Source organism: Lissotriton vulgaris, chromosome 8 (genome assembly GCF_964263255.1).
Source record: "Lissotriton vulgaris chromosome 8, aLisVul1.2, whole genome shotgun sequence".
In the NCBI taxonomy this organism is placed as follows: domain Eukaryota; kingdom Metazoa; phylum Chordata; class Amphibia; order Caudata; family Salamandridae; genus Lissotriton; species Lissotriton vulgaris.
Genome location: NC_141696.1, coordinates 1,272,290,341 through 1,272,307,137, shown reverse-complemented (window position 1 = coordinate 1,272,307,137; position 16,797 = coordinate 1,272,290,341). Strand labels below are relative to the sequence as shown.

Genomic DNA, 16,797 nt, shown 5'->3' with positions numbered 1-16,797 from the left:
TTATTATGAGACATAATAGAAAGCGTCCTCCCTCTGACATATGCCTAAAATGCATCCCCTCAATTAACCTTCAGGATTGAAGGAAAAATAATCATGAATTGAAGTTAAAAAATGTGGTTTGTTTTCTTCATTACGAATGACATTGGTATTCATGCGCCACCGACCCTGAGAATGTTGAGAGGAGTTCAGACTTAAATGCATGACACGAGCGCATGATCAGAAATATCAATATTCTGGAGAGTGGGATCAAGATCTGAAGGTATTGAGTGACACATATTAATAAATTATCAATTCTATAGTAGGAAGTATGAGGGTTGGAAAATAGAGTGAATTGTTTTTCTGAAGCATGATGTAAATGCCAAAGATCTACTAATTTTGTATTTTTAAAAGGGCTTTCAAAGCAAAGTATGGAGGACGAAATGTGTCTAGAGAAGTTTTATTGAGTAAAGGATCACATATAAGGTTAAATTCACCACCAGTAATAAATGGAGCATTATTAGCACTTCTGATGAGAAAAGAGACCAAAAATCTGGATCATCATTTGTGGGAACATGCACATTAATTAGAAGCAAAACGGTAGTCTCTAGTTTGATTTCAACTATGAGGTAGCAGCCTTCAGATTCCGAATTTTTATGTAATATCTGAAGATATATTTTTATTGAGAAAGAATAGAAACTCAATTTTTATTATTGAGAGCAGGAGAAGACATAATACTACCAACCCATTTTTTATTTATGTATATTTTGTTTACGTTTGTTAGGCATTATATGGATATTTTTTCCTTCCATATCAAATAACTTGTATTTAAGATAGGCACAGTAATACTAAGAAAAGATGGCAATTAGAAATAATACTTTGCAAAACGAAGCAGTACAGCAGGTACAACTAGCTGTGGGAGTGTTCTAGGCCTCATCCACGCTCTTTCCTGAGACTGACTCCGCCCCTCTGACAGATCAGCATGGCAATCCCCGAGAGAGCTCACTGGAGGCCGACCGAATGCAAGAGACCCCGAAAAATAAATTAGCCAAGCCTCAACAAACAATGTCCTAAAAAGCGCTGACCACAGGCAGTCTCCAAAGGCAGAAAGCAGCGGATAAAAGACAGTCTCTGTGCTAGCTCAGCGGGAGACGACCACTTGATTCATGCATCGTGCGACTCCAGACAGATGACTTTCAAGAAGAATTTGGTAACCCAGGGTCACATGATGCTGAAGGAGAAGATTTTTAGGCCAGCCTGCCATTGAACAGACTGTGGGTAATTCATTGCCTTTATTGAGTGATGGGTTCATCTGAGTTACATATAGATGTCTGTTTTGGGGGGGGGAGTAGAATCTAGAGCACTGTAGTTGCCGGTGTGTGTCCTTCTCTCCACAGAGGGTTGACGCATGCAGGAGCATTGCGCTGGGAGGAGCAAATGCCCAGGCTCTCAGAGTTAAGGCATTCATCAGTGGATGTACCTTCACTGTGCCGGCTGGTGAGGTGTTCCTGTCAGCAGTGGCCCATGTGCTTTTTACACTCTTACTAAGCAGATCTGGTATATTTTTGTACAGAACAATTACACTCTAAAATGATTGATGTGAAATAAAAGAAAAAGATTGATGACGCATGTGTCACAGGGCTTCATGTATGTGAGATAATACCTGCTGGGTGACTCCTAAACACTACATTGTATTTCTCATATATCTACGAGTTTACAGCACAGAAAATGTGCTATTCAATGTGTCCGTTTTGTACAGCTATGACATGACTGATATTAAGATATTAGTAAATCTGTGTGATGTCCTCTGGGCCAACCTTTTTTTAGGAAATTTTGAGCGGTCCTCATAGGTGCACATAGTGCTTGACAGTACACTCAGAAGTACTTTAAAGCTATAAGGAAATATATGAATGACAATAAATAATAGTTGATAAATAGAAAATGAGCGTTTGAGAGAGCGAGATAGGCAGCCTTTATTTAAACCAGTTTTGGAGTATGTCAGTCCCATCTGCTCTTCCCAGCGCTGCCTTTGTAAGGTTATTAACAGATCAAACATAAAAGTTCATCATTAAACTAAATCAATCTCATTATGCTATCAGAAATATGCATAATTTGAAGAGCAAACAAATAAAAGCATGTACTTTAATTAAGCATCAAGTAAAATAGTTTAAATAACCATAGAAACATTTATCCAGATAAATACTAAAAAGAGCATGGGATAAAACTCAAACACGATCCAAGTAAAAAGGAAATTGAGAATATCGAATATCCCAACACTAGGCAAGTATAACAATTGGGACAAGATTCTTAAAATAATAAAGTGCCTTCTTGATAGCATAAAATGAATACTCAAGCTGCATTACTAGCAATTAAGGAGCTATCATTTTATGTATAATCAGCCAAGCTATATGCAGAAATTTGGAGACACCTATCACTATCCCCCTTGAGGACTTAGGGCCATATTATCAAAAAAGGGCGATACATTATCGCCGCTTTTATCAGCAGGAAACTGCTGCTAAAGTGGCGATAATGGGCTTGATAATATGCCCTTTTGAATTCCCATAGAAGCCCAGGTTCTGGTGTTAACCTGGGCTTCTATAGGAATTCACACAGGCATATTATCAAGCCCATTATCGCCGCTTTAGCTGCAGTTTCTTGCCGATAAAAGCAGCGATAATGTATTGCCCTTTATTGATAATATGGCCCCAAGTTACCTTTCAAATCCCGAATTTGTGTGCACTGTATAGAGTAAGGGACACATAGGCACTACATAACTGAATCACGGTTTGTAGTATTTTACTCAAAATTGCAATGCTTTCCTCCCTCCCATCAGCGAGACCACGTGATTGAGGAGCACTGCCTGTGAAAAGTAATCGGGATCATTGTTGTGCCGGTATTCCTGTTAAATCGTGTCTGATTCAGTGCTTAATTTGATTTGGCGGTTTCCATTGCTGGGCACCGGCACTAAATTGTCAACACCAGCGCTTGTGACAATCTGCCTCAAGGTGGCGCTGTCTGGCTGATTTAGAGATGACCACAACAACAGTTAATTATTAATTCAATATACATTGAAAAAGACTATTACTTGCCGCCTGAGCCCTTCTTATAGCTTTGGCTGACTGAAATAGTCCCAATTGTCACACTTGTAGGAGTGTAGTTGTTATCAGTTGTTTAGTTATTCTCATTGAGTTACAATCGTTGGCAGACAGCATAGCAAGGGCGATGTGTGGTGCAAGCTGCAGTGGCCTCCTGTCGAGAGCTCTGGCACTTATTTTTATACAAATTAAGCACTGATTTAATTTCAACTTCAAATGGTAACAGTGCGTGCATACGTTCTAGGGCACGTGGTAACTGCTGCTCTTTTTGTGTTCCACAGGACCCGAATTAGTAGAAGCTAATGCACAGCAGTTTCAGATCAACTCGAACAATGGGAAAATGTTGTTTTCTGCCAATGAAGATGAAGTTGTAGTCGGCACCGATAAACTTCGAGTCACAGGTTTGGAAATCTTTTTTTTTTGAGAAAGGATCGCTGAAATGTGAAATGGTTGCCAGTGCGAATAAGTCAGACCTTAGCAACAGTGTTGATTGAGCAGTCGTGCTTTGCTTAATGCTTATCTCCACTATAAGCTGCACCATTGTAGTGCCAATTTCATACCTTCATCTCTCCTCCAGCCATAGGCTAATGTACCTTTGCCACCCCCTGCGGTTTATGAAGTCAATAAAAATAAAGCAATTGAGTGTTGAAAACCTCACTGCTGCATTATTGTGAGTATTTGTGCTGAATTGTGCATAGGTAGTTCAATGGTCATACATACTGTACTATTCAAAATCATATAATTTCACTTGACCTTTGAGCAAATGAAGTGTTCAAGTTTCAAGTTAAATCAAAGCAGACCTTAGAGAAGCACCCATAGCTTGGATAGGAGTTAAAGTGGAAATAATAGAAAGCATGCAAAGTATAAAAAATGTGAGTTGATATCCTCTTTTTCTTTTGTTAAATATGAAATCAGGGACCACTGTTTTGGAGTATTATCAATCTACTGCCAATTGTTTGTGGTAGCTGATCTGCACGGCGTCCTCCCTCTTCATGGATTTCCATGAAGAGGGAGGACTCCGTGCACATCAGCAGACCATTACTCAATAAATGAGAGAAGAATGATTAAAGAGCAGCAAGTGGTAGCTCCCAGAGGCGTCCCCCAAAACTTCCTGTGACAACATAAGGAAAGATCGGATTGAAAATAGTTTCCATTAATCAACTTTGAATGAAACATAGTGAATCAAATGTCAAAGAATACAGAAGAGTAAACAACGAACATCTTCTGCCTATACAACTGGAGACTACTTGCTCCTAAGACTGAGAAAGGTGTGTCAGGAAGGAAATAGAAACCTGGATATCATTGTAATGAACAAGTCCTGAAGAAGGAGCAAGATTGTCTTTGGCACCGAAACGCCGCGTCGACAGTTTGTTTGTTCTTTTTTTTGAACTATGCTGATTAGCAAAGTTTAGTTATTCAAGTTTTTAAACTAATTCAAATAATATTTGCAATTGATTTGTGTATAACAAGATGTATAATGTAAATGAGACAATGTATTGTTGTTGTTTTTTTAAATATGTTTAATAAATTAATGAGAACTTTTTAAAATTTGTGTATGTAAATACATGCGTGTTAATCCCTGTCTGACACTCAAAAAGTTTGTAAATTTGGTAACCTGCGCATAGACGAGATCCCTTCTCCTACCTGTGGAATGTCTCTTTATGGGACAAAGTAATAGAAATTGGTTGTAAAGTTCAGGAAAAGGAGTTTTTGTTTTTTATAACATTATAAGGATATTGCAAGTCACCCAAGAGTTCGATGACCATATAGAGGAACAGGGTCAAAAGCCAAGTTGCTTTATAAGGTTATGGAACTCTGAGGTCTACCGTCTAAACCCACGTGGATAGCCAACAGCCCCAGCTGCACACTGCCTCCGGCAGTGTGCAGGATTGCCTAGCGACAGGAGCCAATTCTCTGTATGCGGCCAACCCACCACAGACACTTGCCCCGCCCTTTGTTATGGTTTTCTGATCCTGCAGGATTTTTGTGGGTGGTAATGTGGCCCCTGCACTCCTGTGAGACTACTGCGGGTGCAGGAGAATCCCGCTTGCTCCAACAAAAGTCCTGCAGAATTGCAGCAATCAAAATAGTTTAAGTAAAATGTGGTCCTTCTGGGCCGCCCACAAGGTCCAGGGAGTCAGGGTACCACTACCCTGTTCTCTTATACCTTATTTTTAAAAACGTTTCTGGACATTCGGCGAAATTCCCATGTCCTGAAATGGCAGCTGCAACACTTCTAATGTTGCTCCAGAGATATTGCCACATTAAAAAATGCTCTTCCTATGGTAACTAGGTCTTGACTATAACTACACAGTAGCGACTGCCACTGGTATGAGTCTGAATGAATGAATGAATGAATGGTAGATTTATAAAGCACACGGCTACTCTGAGGAGTGTCCCGTGACTGGCAGGAGAGCCCAGATGCCCAGCCCCATACCGAAGAACTACGTTTTCCCAGAGAAAAAACAAGTCTTCCTTTTTTCCAAATGATGGGCTCCGAAACAGTCCATCACAGTTCACAGGGGAGCTTATTCCAGGCCTTGGCAGTCAAAAAAGAAAAGACCTTACCGCCCCTTCGAACCCTCCTAAAGCATGGAATAAATAAAAGATTAGCGGAAGAGTATCATGTGTGTGTGTGCATATATTTATATATAATCGATGTGCCACTGGGTATTTATAGATATGTCTGCATTTTCATAGAAAAATATTCTTTGTACTCTTAATAACTTTAGTTCAGTTTGACTCATCTTTACAAAACTTTCTTGAAAAAATGTCGAATCCACCTCAGCTGCATCCTGGACATTTTTGTGGTGATCTGTCAAGCTAGGGCTGACAAACGGAGGAGCCCAAAACGTGTTTTTCCCATTCCTTGTTCCATTAGAATATGAACAGCGTTAACCCAGAAACTGCCAAACAGAATTACACCAAATTTAGCAGGAAGCTAGAAGTTGGTCCAGAGATCGTGCTTTTTGTAATTTGGTATAAATCCCTTAAATAGTTTTTGAGCAATTGAAGCTCAAAATCTTACGCTGCGGAGGATCCGTGGGGCAGACAGACATCCAGGTGGGATCTGATTGGCAATCACTACCTTAACAAGGATGTGGCAGCAGTTACCTTAGGACTCATTCCTGACTCCTACAAAAATGTTAAGCATAGATATAAGGGGGCAGTTTGGGATAACTTTCCACCCGGGTCAATAAGGTTTAAAAAAAAAATGTGTCCAAATTCAAAAACTCCTCCTCTACCCAAACTCACAGGCTACAGAAAAAAAAAACTGACTGCAACATTAGAAATGACATAATTGATGACAAGACTGTGCATAGTGGGGACACGAGTTATAGTTACTTTAGGGCATGATTTATAGTTACTTGAGATAACTATAACTGGTAAATTTCAGTGGTTTTGTTCTTTCAAAACGTATGAATTCACTGAGATTTCATCTAACCATACATTTCTTACTTCAGTAAAAAAGCACACACACACACACACCAACACCCCTCCCTGCAATGCAGAAAGGAAGACAAGCACTCCGGTGCACGGGAATCATTTATTTCATACAGCAACAGCTGCAGGACAAACAGACAAGTTTCCACAGATATCTGCCTTGGCCACTGTGTCCGTGCCATTTTGCTACATCTATACGCAAAGAACATAGGTAAAAGACTCATGAGTAACATAAATGCAACATATTTTTTTACGGAAATGTTTTCATTATTTTTTTTATTCGAAATAACACATGACATAAAGTATCACATTTATCAAAAGTGCTACTTTAGGATTCAATGCACAGTTGTGTAACAGTGGAATGCTGTAGTACTGAAGCGGTATACAGTCCTCTTATGAGGACATGTATTGCAGAGGCCTCTTGTTTTGTGTGCACACTGTATCAGTGATATCACAATTGGGATTGCTCATCTCCCTCCCCCTCCATTTCCACATCATAATACCTAAGCTAGGGTCCGAAATTTTGTGGAACTTCTTGGGGCATCCTCTAACCTGTTATGTCACCATTTTGGCCACCATATAAAGGTCCATTCCAATTTTCCACTCCCAAAGGGTGGGTGGCTCGGGGACTGCCCAATGCCTTGCTACACCACATTTCCCACCACAAGCCCCAGGTTTCGAAAGAGTAGTTTACTTCTAGGTACATCTTCATCAATGGGTATCCCCAACAGAATGAATTTAGGATCAATAGGTAAGCTGACGTCCAGGATGCTACTGAGTTCCTCAATCACCATTAACCAACATGTAATTATTACAGAGCAGGGCCACAGATTATGTATAAATGACCCATTCCTGTCTCCACATCTTATGCAGTTAGGTGTCTCTGCCCTATCAAATCTATATAGGCAGGCCTTATCATAGTAAACTCTGTGAAGGACCTTAAATTGGATCAGTCGTAGGCGAGAATTGATTGCCACCTCCCTTTTGTACATCAATGCTGCCTCCCAGTCTGTGTTGTCTAGTTGCCCTATTTTGCCCTCTCATTTCCCCCTGAGTTTCCTCAGGGTGCCCGGAACGTTATTGAAGATTGTCTTATATGTCCAGGAGACTGATTTCCTGGTTATCCCCCCTTGGAAGAGCCATACCTCCAGCGATGCATATTCTGGAAGGTCATCTATCTCTATCATCTCCATCTGCCAGGCGTGATGTACCAGCAAATATCTGTAATAGTATTGGATGTTATTCAGCTGATATTTCTGCTGCAGGGAACTAAAGTTAAACAATGCTACCAACCCACCACAAACACTTGCTTCCCCCTTATTTTTATGTTTAAGCTAAAAATGCACTCTCCTTAATGAGGTGCTCTAGTTTAGAAATCCCAATCTTGTTGCATTGCCCGAAACCAGTTAACTTCTCAAATAACTTCAACCGTGCCCCCACCCATAAGGGTGTCTCCCATATCAGTCTTTTGTCCCATTTCATCATCTTCTTACAAGCATCAATCATCATATGGGTTGCTGTCAGTAGATTTCTAGACCCTGTCCCCTTATTTAAGTAATCGAGTACCAACGGGTTTGAACTTGGTTCTCTTTAGTGCATATGTTGGATGATCTCCAGGCACTTACCCTTAGTCATTAACTACTATTAAGTGTGATACCCAATAGTATGCCTGGACAGTGGGGAGGGAAATGCCCCTGTTGTATTGATTGCTTCACAGTGTCCCCAGTACCACTCTTGGATGACCACCATTCCATAACAGCGTCCTGACCTCACTATCTATTTTAGTGAACATTTCTTCTGGGATACTGTGATAGGTGTTTTGGAGTATGTATAAGAGTTTCAGGAGTGCAACCACCCTAATAGTGTCAGAGGAAAAGTCCTCCACCTTTCCACGTCTCCATGGAGTCGGTACCCTACATATGTTATGGTCAAAGCCGACTTCTTCTTTGTAGGTCACGTATATCCCCAAGTATTTAAATCCCTGCCTATCCAGGCGCAGCTGCCCAGGGTAGTCTCCATTAGCAAAGGGGCCTCCTGCAGGATATGGACTAATCTCATCCCAGTTGACGCCATATCCCACACGGGCTCCACACCTTTCAATTATCTGGAAAATAACTGGTTAGGTGACATATAGGAGGATAACATCAGCATACATTACTCAATTCCCCATCTCTTATCCGAAACCCTGACAGGTCAGGATGAGTTCTAATTAAGCAGGTTAAGGGTTCTAACACAAGAGCAAATAAAAGGGGTGCTAGGGGGCACCCCTGCCTTGTTCCCCTCTCCATAGGAAATGTATTAGATAATTCTCCATTCACTCTAACTCTTGCAACCAGGACTTTGTAAAGAAGATCAATTCATGCAATAAATTTGGGACCAAATCCGAATCTCCCCAAAACCGGTTTTAGGAAATGGGAATGAACAGCATCAAATGCCTTTTCAGCATCTAGGGACAAAATTATGTGCGAGTCTCTCCTGGACTGAACCACCTCAAGTCAGTTATAAAGTAGACAAATGTTGAGCCTGGTCAATCTTTTGGGCATAAAGCCCGATTGGTCTCAATGTATTAGGTGATTAATGACTAGAAGGAGTCTAATGGCTAATATCTTAGCTAAGATTTTTGTTTCGATGATCAGGAGGGAGATCGTATGGTATGAACAGCACTGTGTTGTTGCTTTACCTGGTTTATGGATCACAGCAATGGTGGCACAGTGGAGATCTGGTAGACATGCACCTGTTTCCTTGCCTTCAGTGAACATATTAGATAAGGGCCTAGGAGCTGGGTATTCCTCTTAAAAAGTTCTGTCATGATGCCATTAGGACCTGGTAGTTTTTCTGGTTTTTAAGTTGTCAATAGCTGGCAGTACTTCCTACTAAGCCTACCTCCTCTTCTAGGGTCTGTCGGTCATCCCTCCTCAGTTGGGAGTGATATCTCCTCTGGCAAGTTTATATTTGGGCAGCGTCAGTCAATGGCCGGATCTTTCAGAAAGCCGTTAGTACCTTGGAAACTTGTCTATGATATCCTTCTGTGTAACGCAGGAGATCCCATCATCTCCAATAATCTCCTTTACCCAATTAGCCTCTGCTGCTTTCCTCCCCAGCTAAGCTAGCAGTCGCCAAGCTTTATCCCCTGTATTGTACAAATGATGCTGCATGGATAGGATCACAGCCCTGGCTTTCCTGATGTGCCAGTCCCTGGTATTCTTTGCAGGTTATCTCGATCATAAGCAATACAACTGCATCTGCGTGGGCCCTGGTCTGCCTTCTAACTCTGTGTCTTCTCCAGTTCCTCCATTTCCTGTACTTCCATTTTGCTCCTGTGGGCTTTGATATTTGCGTAAGTACTAGTTATCATGCCTCTGACATAACTAGGGCGCATGCCACTGAGTCCTTTTTTTCATTAAAATACAGTTCTGTGTCTTTTCTGATTTCGCTAGACACTGTTTTATTTTTCAATTTCCTAGCATTCAACTTTAAGGTCTGCGCCTCCCAATGTGTCCAGCCCTGGAACATCAGCCAAAGCGGGGAGTGGTCGCACAGTACCCTAGCCAAGTTTTCAGCTCTTTCCTGCCCCTTTACCTCCCCAGCTGGCGCGAAGATGTAGTCCAGTATAAGGAACACCGTGTGCACCTGAGTAGTAGGAGTATGTATGGTCAGTAGGGTGATGGAAGCACCAAAGGTCTTAAAGCCCCATGTGTCTGCAAAGACCCCCAGGATCGTTTCCTTCTGAGAACAATTTACTGGGCTAGTGTAGTTTAGGGGCAGGTGAATAACTTCATTTAAGTCACCCTCAATGATGTGAGCAGAGGAGTCCGTCTCCAGGAAAACACCCTTACCACTTCATCTAAAGTTGGCTTTTGGAGTCTCAGGGGCATATACACTGATTCCCTTTACTGCCACATAGGTCCTGTTTGAGTCAACCCATGCTTTCTCTACATGGAAGAGGATGTTTTCCTCACCAAGATAGCTACTCTATAGGATCCTGTAGTAAAACCCACATGTGCTAATATTATATATGCACCTCTTCCCTGGAAACTACAGCACTCTTGCAAGAGTACTACTTCAGATTTGTGTCTCCTAATGTTTCTAGCCCCTAGTCCCCCCTTAACCTTGTTACCCAGTCCATTATATTCCATGACAATACAGAGTGCTTCCTGTCACTCAGCTCACCTGGGCCTGGCATCCACATTGTATTTTTTTTAATTCGGCCTTCCACAGTAAACCCCACCCTAGGCACCTGTACTTGTCAGCAGTGCATCCCACTTGTAGCAACAACTTATTCTTCACATCTACATTCTTCCTGCCCCAACTCCCCCCCACTCTCCCTGCCACCCGCACATCTCCCCCAACTCACCAACTTGGCAACCATGTATCGTGTCTAGCCAGAAAGGTCTGTCGGTGTCCCTCCCCTCATGCAAAACCGCCCTACAACTTCAACCAGTCCCTATATTAGTCCTTAGATCATTTTTTTTATACCTGTGGGGAAAATAAAAAAACATTAAAATAATAACAATTGATGATAGAAGCGGATAGACTCCTTATCGCGTGTCGTTGGAGCTCCCTATGTGGGAGGGTCTCCCATGTAGCGTGCCGAACGTTCACCCCTAGTAATCCCGCCAGCTTGTCCGTCCCGTCACATATCTCCCTTGTCGAGTGTTGAGTGTGTTGCAGAGTTCGGAGAGGCCCCAGTCTCAGCCTCTATCGCCATATTAGTTATTGCTTCCAGTAGTGGATGATGATCATCAGAGTCTGTTGAGCCTTCATGATCTGATTGTTCCGACACAGCATCGTTTTGTGGCTCATCTTGTTTATTTTTAATTTTAGGTCGCCTCTGGGCCTGCTCCCCTTCTGTGTCAGTTGAGAGCCCAGTTTTCGAGGTTAATCTTCTTTGTGGGAGGGGTCTTCAATCTTTTCTTAGGACCAGCAATTCCACCCTGCCTTCTCTCACACCATTGGGTTTTGGACCTAGTCCTCACTCTGGTCGACCCAACTGTGTCTCGCGATTGTCCCTTTTCTGCACCAGATTGGGACTCCTCTAGCCAGTCCCAAAATTATTCCCGGTCTAAAAGAAGAACGTCTTTCCCTCAAAAATAGCCTTGAGTTTGGCTGGAAGCAGCAACAAATATTGTATTTTCAATGTTCTCAGTTTCTGTTTGGCTGAGTCGAAGGTTCGCCTTACTTTTTGTACTTCCCACAAGTAATCTAGGAAAACCATGATTTTGTATTGGGCATGGCAAAACTCCCTTAGTTTTGGCACCTCTGTCAGGTTCATGTCAATGGTCTAGGTAGGTCAAAAAACGGGCAATGACAGGTCTCGGTGGAACACTGACCAGGGGTTTTTTATTCAAGGGTCTGTGGGTTCTTTCAGTAACAAAGCATGAGGAGAATTATTCCTGAGGGAGGGTGTACCATAACTTTTGACCCAAGAAGGCTTCCATTTTGTGCCCTCAAGTTTTTCTGGAAACCCAGCGAAGCACAGGTTGTTCCATCTCACTCTATTTTCAGCATCAATTACCCTCCAAGCCACGTCTTTGAGGGTGGTGTGAAACTCCCTGACCTCCCTGGTCAGATTTTTAGATGAGTCTTACATTTCTTACATTCTTCTTACAGCAGGTGTTACCAATTCCGAAAGCTTGCAAAGATCCTGGTGTAGTAGGGAGACCTCAGACCAGACCTCTCCTATTATCCCCTCTAAGGTATCCCTTGAATGAGTAATCACTGGAGGAGCGCTGCATTGTCTGACATGCCAGTCAGCCCCTCTTCCTGTCCTACCGCAGGGCCCATTAGCTCCGTGAATCTGTCCAGTTTGCTTTCTCTTGGTGTTCTAGGATCTTTGTCTTTAGCAAGGAAGGCTTGGCAAGTGGTATCCAATGGTCCCCTACTTCTGAGTGTCCCTGCAAAGCACCCCTCTTGTCCTGGGGTGTACATGTTAGGACCCTTAGGCCTGCTTTCACAGCAGGCGGGTGAGGTTGATTTTCCACTGAGTCGCTCACTGAGGTGGGGGTCCAGAGATGTCAACCCCAGTGCAAAGGCTCCTTGGGTGGCGGATGCGGTCTCCCGTTCAAAAGGGTCATAGTGCTCCTATATCGGGGGGTGCTCAAGACAATGCATCTCAACCTGTAGAAAGGGGAGGAAAACGCCAAAGGGGGCCGTCCCCCACAATTGTCGCTGTTCCATGGCCAATGGAAGTATTGCCTTATGCTCAGCCTCAGACCACATTCCCTCTCCATGGGGTACCACACCAATTAATCCCCACCTCGGTATGGGCCTCTCAGGTTCACGACCTCTCTGAGGCCTCCACTGGTATTTCGTGTTTGCGGTGGTCTACAGCCACCACCTTTAGTCAATATAGATTTTGAAGAGTCTCTTCTCAGGCCTCTCTCACTGCCCTATCTCACTGGCTGTCATTCACTTGAAAGGGGAAGTGGGCCATCATGCCCCGGAGTAACGATGCCGCCTCCACAGTGCTCTGAACTGGAGTCTAAACAGCGGGGTGGTGCAGGTCTTGACCTGTCACTAACTCGCCTGGCTCTTCCCCCAACCGGACCTTACTTTCCAGGGCAATCCTCAGTCCCTCGCTCCCTTTCCCTCCAGCATGCAGAAGTCTTGATGGTTCAACAGGCCCCACAGGTGTAGGCCCCACCCTTAAGCTCTGCAACATCAGGCCCCAGGGCCGCTCAGCAGATCTTTGGACCTCACCTCGCTTGGCTCCACGCATGCCTGGCGTCTGTCTCCAGTCTCCCTGGGCCTCCTCACGCCTGTGGAATCCACCACCAGTAGTCTCCTGAGTCTGACCCCAGTCTACTCAAAGTCTCGCTCGGGAGGCGTCATCGACCACCGGTCCGAGTATTCAGCATGAAGGCCCACCTCTCTGCCAGGCCAGTTGTCCCGGACGCACTGCTTAAATCACCACAGACTACTCCCCCAGTTAGGTATCAGCAAGGCCCCTCGATACAGATAATCAGCTGGGGGAGCGAGCCCAGCAATGCTCTCATCGTAACTGCACAGGCCCCTGTGTCTTGGGGCGGCCACACACCACGTCTCTCGGGCCTGGCTCCAAGTCACAGCTAACTTCCAGTCACCACTAAGGGTATGTTCACTGGCCCTCTCTGCAGGTCAGCCCCAGACAGGAATGATGAGCTCCAGGCAGCACCGGGGTCTCACCAACTGCTGTAGGCAGTCACCACATTCTGGAGGCAGGGTAGGTTTTTGGATGGGGCGACATGGGCCAGATAAAAGCAGGGTTTTGATACAAGCCGACAGAGCCAGCAAGTAAAGCTGTTCATAAATGCCACATATAACAGAATATAACAAATAATAGGAGATCATACTATGGTCTCAGCACATAACAATCATGCTACAACTCGCCTCTGGCTGAAAATACAAACTGCTGTAATTGCACTGTTTGTTCATGTAACGAAAGGGCAACAAATAAAAATAATGATGTAGACAGTGGGACAATAATAATTGTCTGACATGTTTCTCCAGTGTGCAAAGGTACACCGTGCATCAATGAATTGGGTCATTAAACAATATCGATAATGGCACTGTACAAGTGTGCCTGGTTAGGACCGGGGGTTCCACACATGTGCTTAACAAGGAAGTACAGAGCACATCCCTTACACCCCAGTTTAAAAGGTGCCTGAACATCAGCTACAACACTCAAAGTCTTGTGTCAGTGTGTGTGCCTTAACATTAATCAAAGCAAACACAAGGAGATAATAGACGGAGCGCTGACACTTTACAGACATTCACCCCCGGTCACAGATCTGGGTTGAATCCATCATCATTCTTTAGCTCACTTTGCCACCTCAGTTCAGACCCAGCTATGTGCAAATCAGTCTTGACCCTGTACCTCATGGGAACAGTCCAGCCCGAACTGCCAAGCCAGGTCTTTCCTGAACCGGAAACAAGCATCCTGGGACCAGTTTCTGGGTAACACCCTTCATCAGCCAGGCTAGCTTGAATCCAGTGACAAAGTGAGCAAGTTTGAGCTGGACTGTTCCCACAAGGAACAGGGTCAGGACTGATTTGCATATGGCTGGGTCCAAACTGGGGTGGTGTGGTGAGCAAAAGAAGGATGGATTTAACCCAGATCCTTGTGACTGGGGTGAATGTTTGCATTGTCCGGCATTCTGTCCATCAATTGTTTCTTTTGCATATGTCGCACTAAGTGGGAAGGGTATGCCCAGACAAGGGTCCAGTGATCACTACACCACTGGATTCAAGCTAGCCTGGCTGATGAAGGGTGATGCCCTGAAACCGGTCACAGGATGCTTGCTTCCGGTCCAGGGAGGACCTAGCTTGGCAGTTCGGGCTGGACTGTTCCCACAAGGAACATGGTCAAGACTGATTTGCATATGGCTGGGTAGAAACTGGGATAGTGTGGTGAGCAAAAGAATGATGGATTTAACCCTGATCCTTGTGACTGGGGGTGAATGTTTGCATTGTTCAGCATTCCGTCCATCAATTGTTTCTTTTGCATATGTCGCCCTAAGTGGTAAGGGTATGCCCAGACAAGGGTCCAGTGATCACTGCACCACTGGATTCAAGCTAGCCTGGCTGATGAGGGGTGATGCCCTGAAACCGGTCACAGGATGCTTGTTTCCGGTCCAGGGAGGACGTGGCTTGGCAGTTCGGGCTGGACTGTTCCCGCAAGGAACAGGGTCAAGACTGATTTGCATGTGGCAGGGTCCAAACTGGGGTGGTGTGGTGAGCAAAACAATGAGGGATGTAACACAGATCCTTGTGACTGCAGGTGAATGTTTGCATTGTCCAATATTCCGTCCATCAATTGTTTCTTTTGCATATTAACATTAAGTGAGTAGATCGCTGTGTTCATTGCTGTATTACACCCTAGTGGGCTAGCCCGAAGAATGGTTTAAATTTAAAGGAAAGGCGTGTGGGTGCTCAATGTACATACATGTAGTGTAAAGCGCAAACTAACAAAATCAAAAGCAGTTGTATAATTTCTAACCCACTTGGGTTCTAATCCCCCAAAGTGCCTCCGAACTGAAGAACACAGTCTGGTGTTGCCAAACAACTTATGTTAAGAGCAGCAAAGCCCCTGATGCTATGTTACTTGCGTTCCTATAGGCCATGATGCAGCAGTTCTCCGGAAATAATTTCTAATACCACGTCACCTTTCCCCGAAGCACTAAATCATACATTTACTCATCAGTGGGGCCCATAAGACTACGAGTCACTCACAAAACTCTTCCGTCCTACCTCATGGATCGGTGAGATTCAAAGGAGAGCTGCTGTATCATAGCGGGGTGTCTAAAACTATAACTGAATATTTATACTATTTACACCTACAGTTTAAATGAGTTTACCATGGTTTTCATTAACAAAACATTTATTTAGACACGCCGCCACTGTGGTCAACGAATCTGCTAGTAAAAAATTAGGCGTTGGAAAACTCAAGACCAGCTTAATTCTCCATTTGTCTAATTTTTATTAAAAGCAAATGTAACATGTCTAAAAGTGTATTCACTTTATTTCTTTCTTTATTCAAATCAACATTTTAAAAAGGAAAATAAGGATTTTATTTCAAACAGTTCAGAAATAGACATTTTATTTAAATTTCAGAAATGCAAGTATTAGCAAAAGACAGATAATTCCCAAAATTAATCCTTTCTCCTAACTTCCCTGACTAATAACCCTCAGCTAGAGTGTATCTCTCATTCAAAGGAAGTAAAAAATTATTCTAAGTCTTACATCTCAGGAAAAATTAGCATACGGACAGCATCTCGGAAGGAAATCGAAAAGAAGTTTTTTCCTTACTAAAACCAGCACTTTTGATACCTTTTTCACTAGCTCTCTCTATCTAAAAGAGTAACTTTCAGCCTAAATTCAAACTCTGATTGGACAATTTGGGGTGGATGAGCATCACCTCATCATTACAATATTTGTTTTTCTTCCGTCAGCTAGATTTTTAAAAGGGTAATTGTTTTGGGCAATGTCCGGCTTAGTCCTGTTCTCAATTAGCAACTTCATGAGATCTTCTCACGTTCAGAACCATTGTGCTCATCCTTTTTGGCAGCCATCTAGACTTCCAGGCCACACCGTCCTTGAACTACATTCACTCCAGGCACAAGCAGCTCTCATTCAAACTCGGACTTTGGCTTGCACATGCTCAGTTCATCTTCTATTCGCAGTTTAATAAGACAGACATATTTTCACTAGGCCTCAGAGGCCAGAATGGGAACTATCATAGAAAAAAACACAAACAAACATTAATTTTGGAAATGTAACCCTTCTGTTTACCTCCCCCCCTTAC

The 16,797-nt window shown here is 43.5% G+C and overlaps 1 protein-coding gene across 3 annotated transcripts in view; it reads left to right on the top strand.

The window, feature by feature from the left end:
- Positions 1-16,797, top strand: part of SGCG (sarcoglycan gamma) — a 929,299-nt gene that overhangs the window by 750,803 nt on the left and 161,699 nt on the right. For all 3 annotated transcript variants that reach the window (XM_086935198.1, XM_086935197.1, XM_086935199.1), the window contains exon 5: positions 3,353-3,472. In XM_086935198.1, the coding sequence (XP_086791324.1) occupies positions 3,353-3,472 (120 nt within the window). The remainder of the gene's footprint in view (positions 1-3,352; positions 3,473-16,797) is intronic.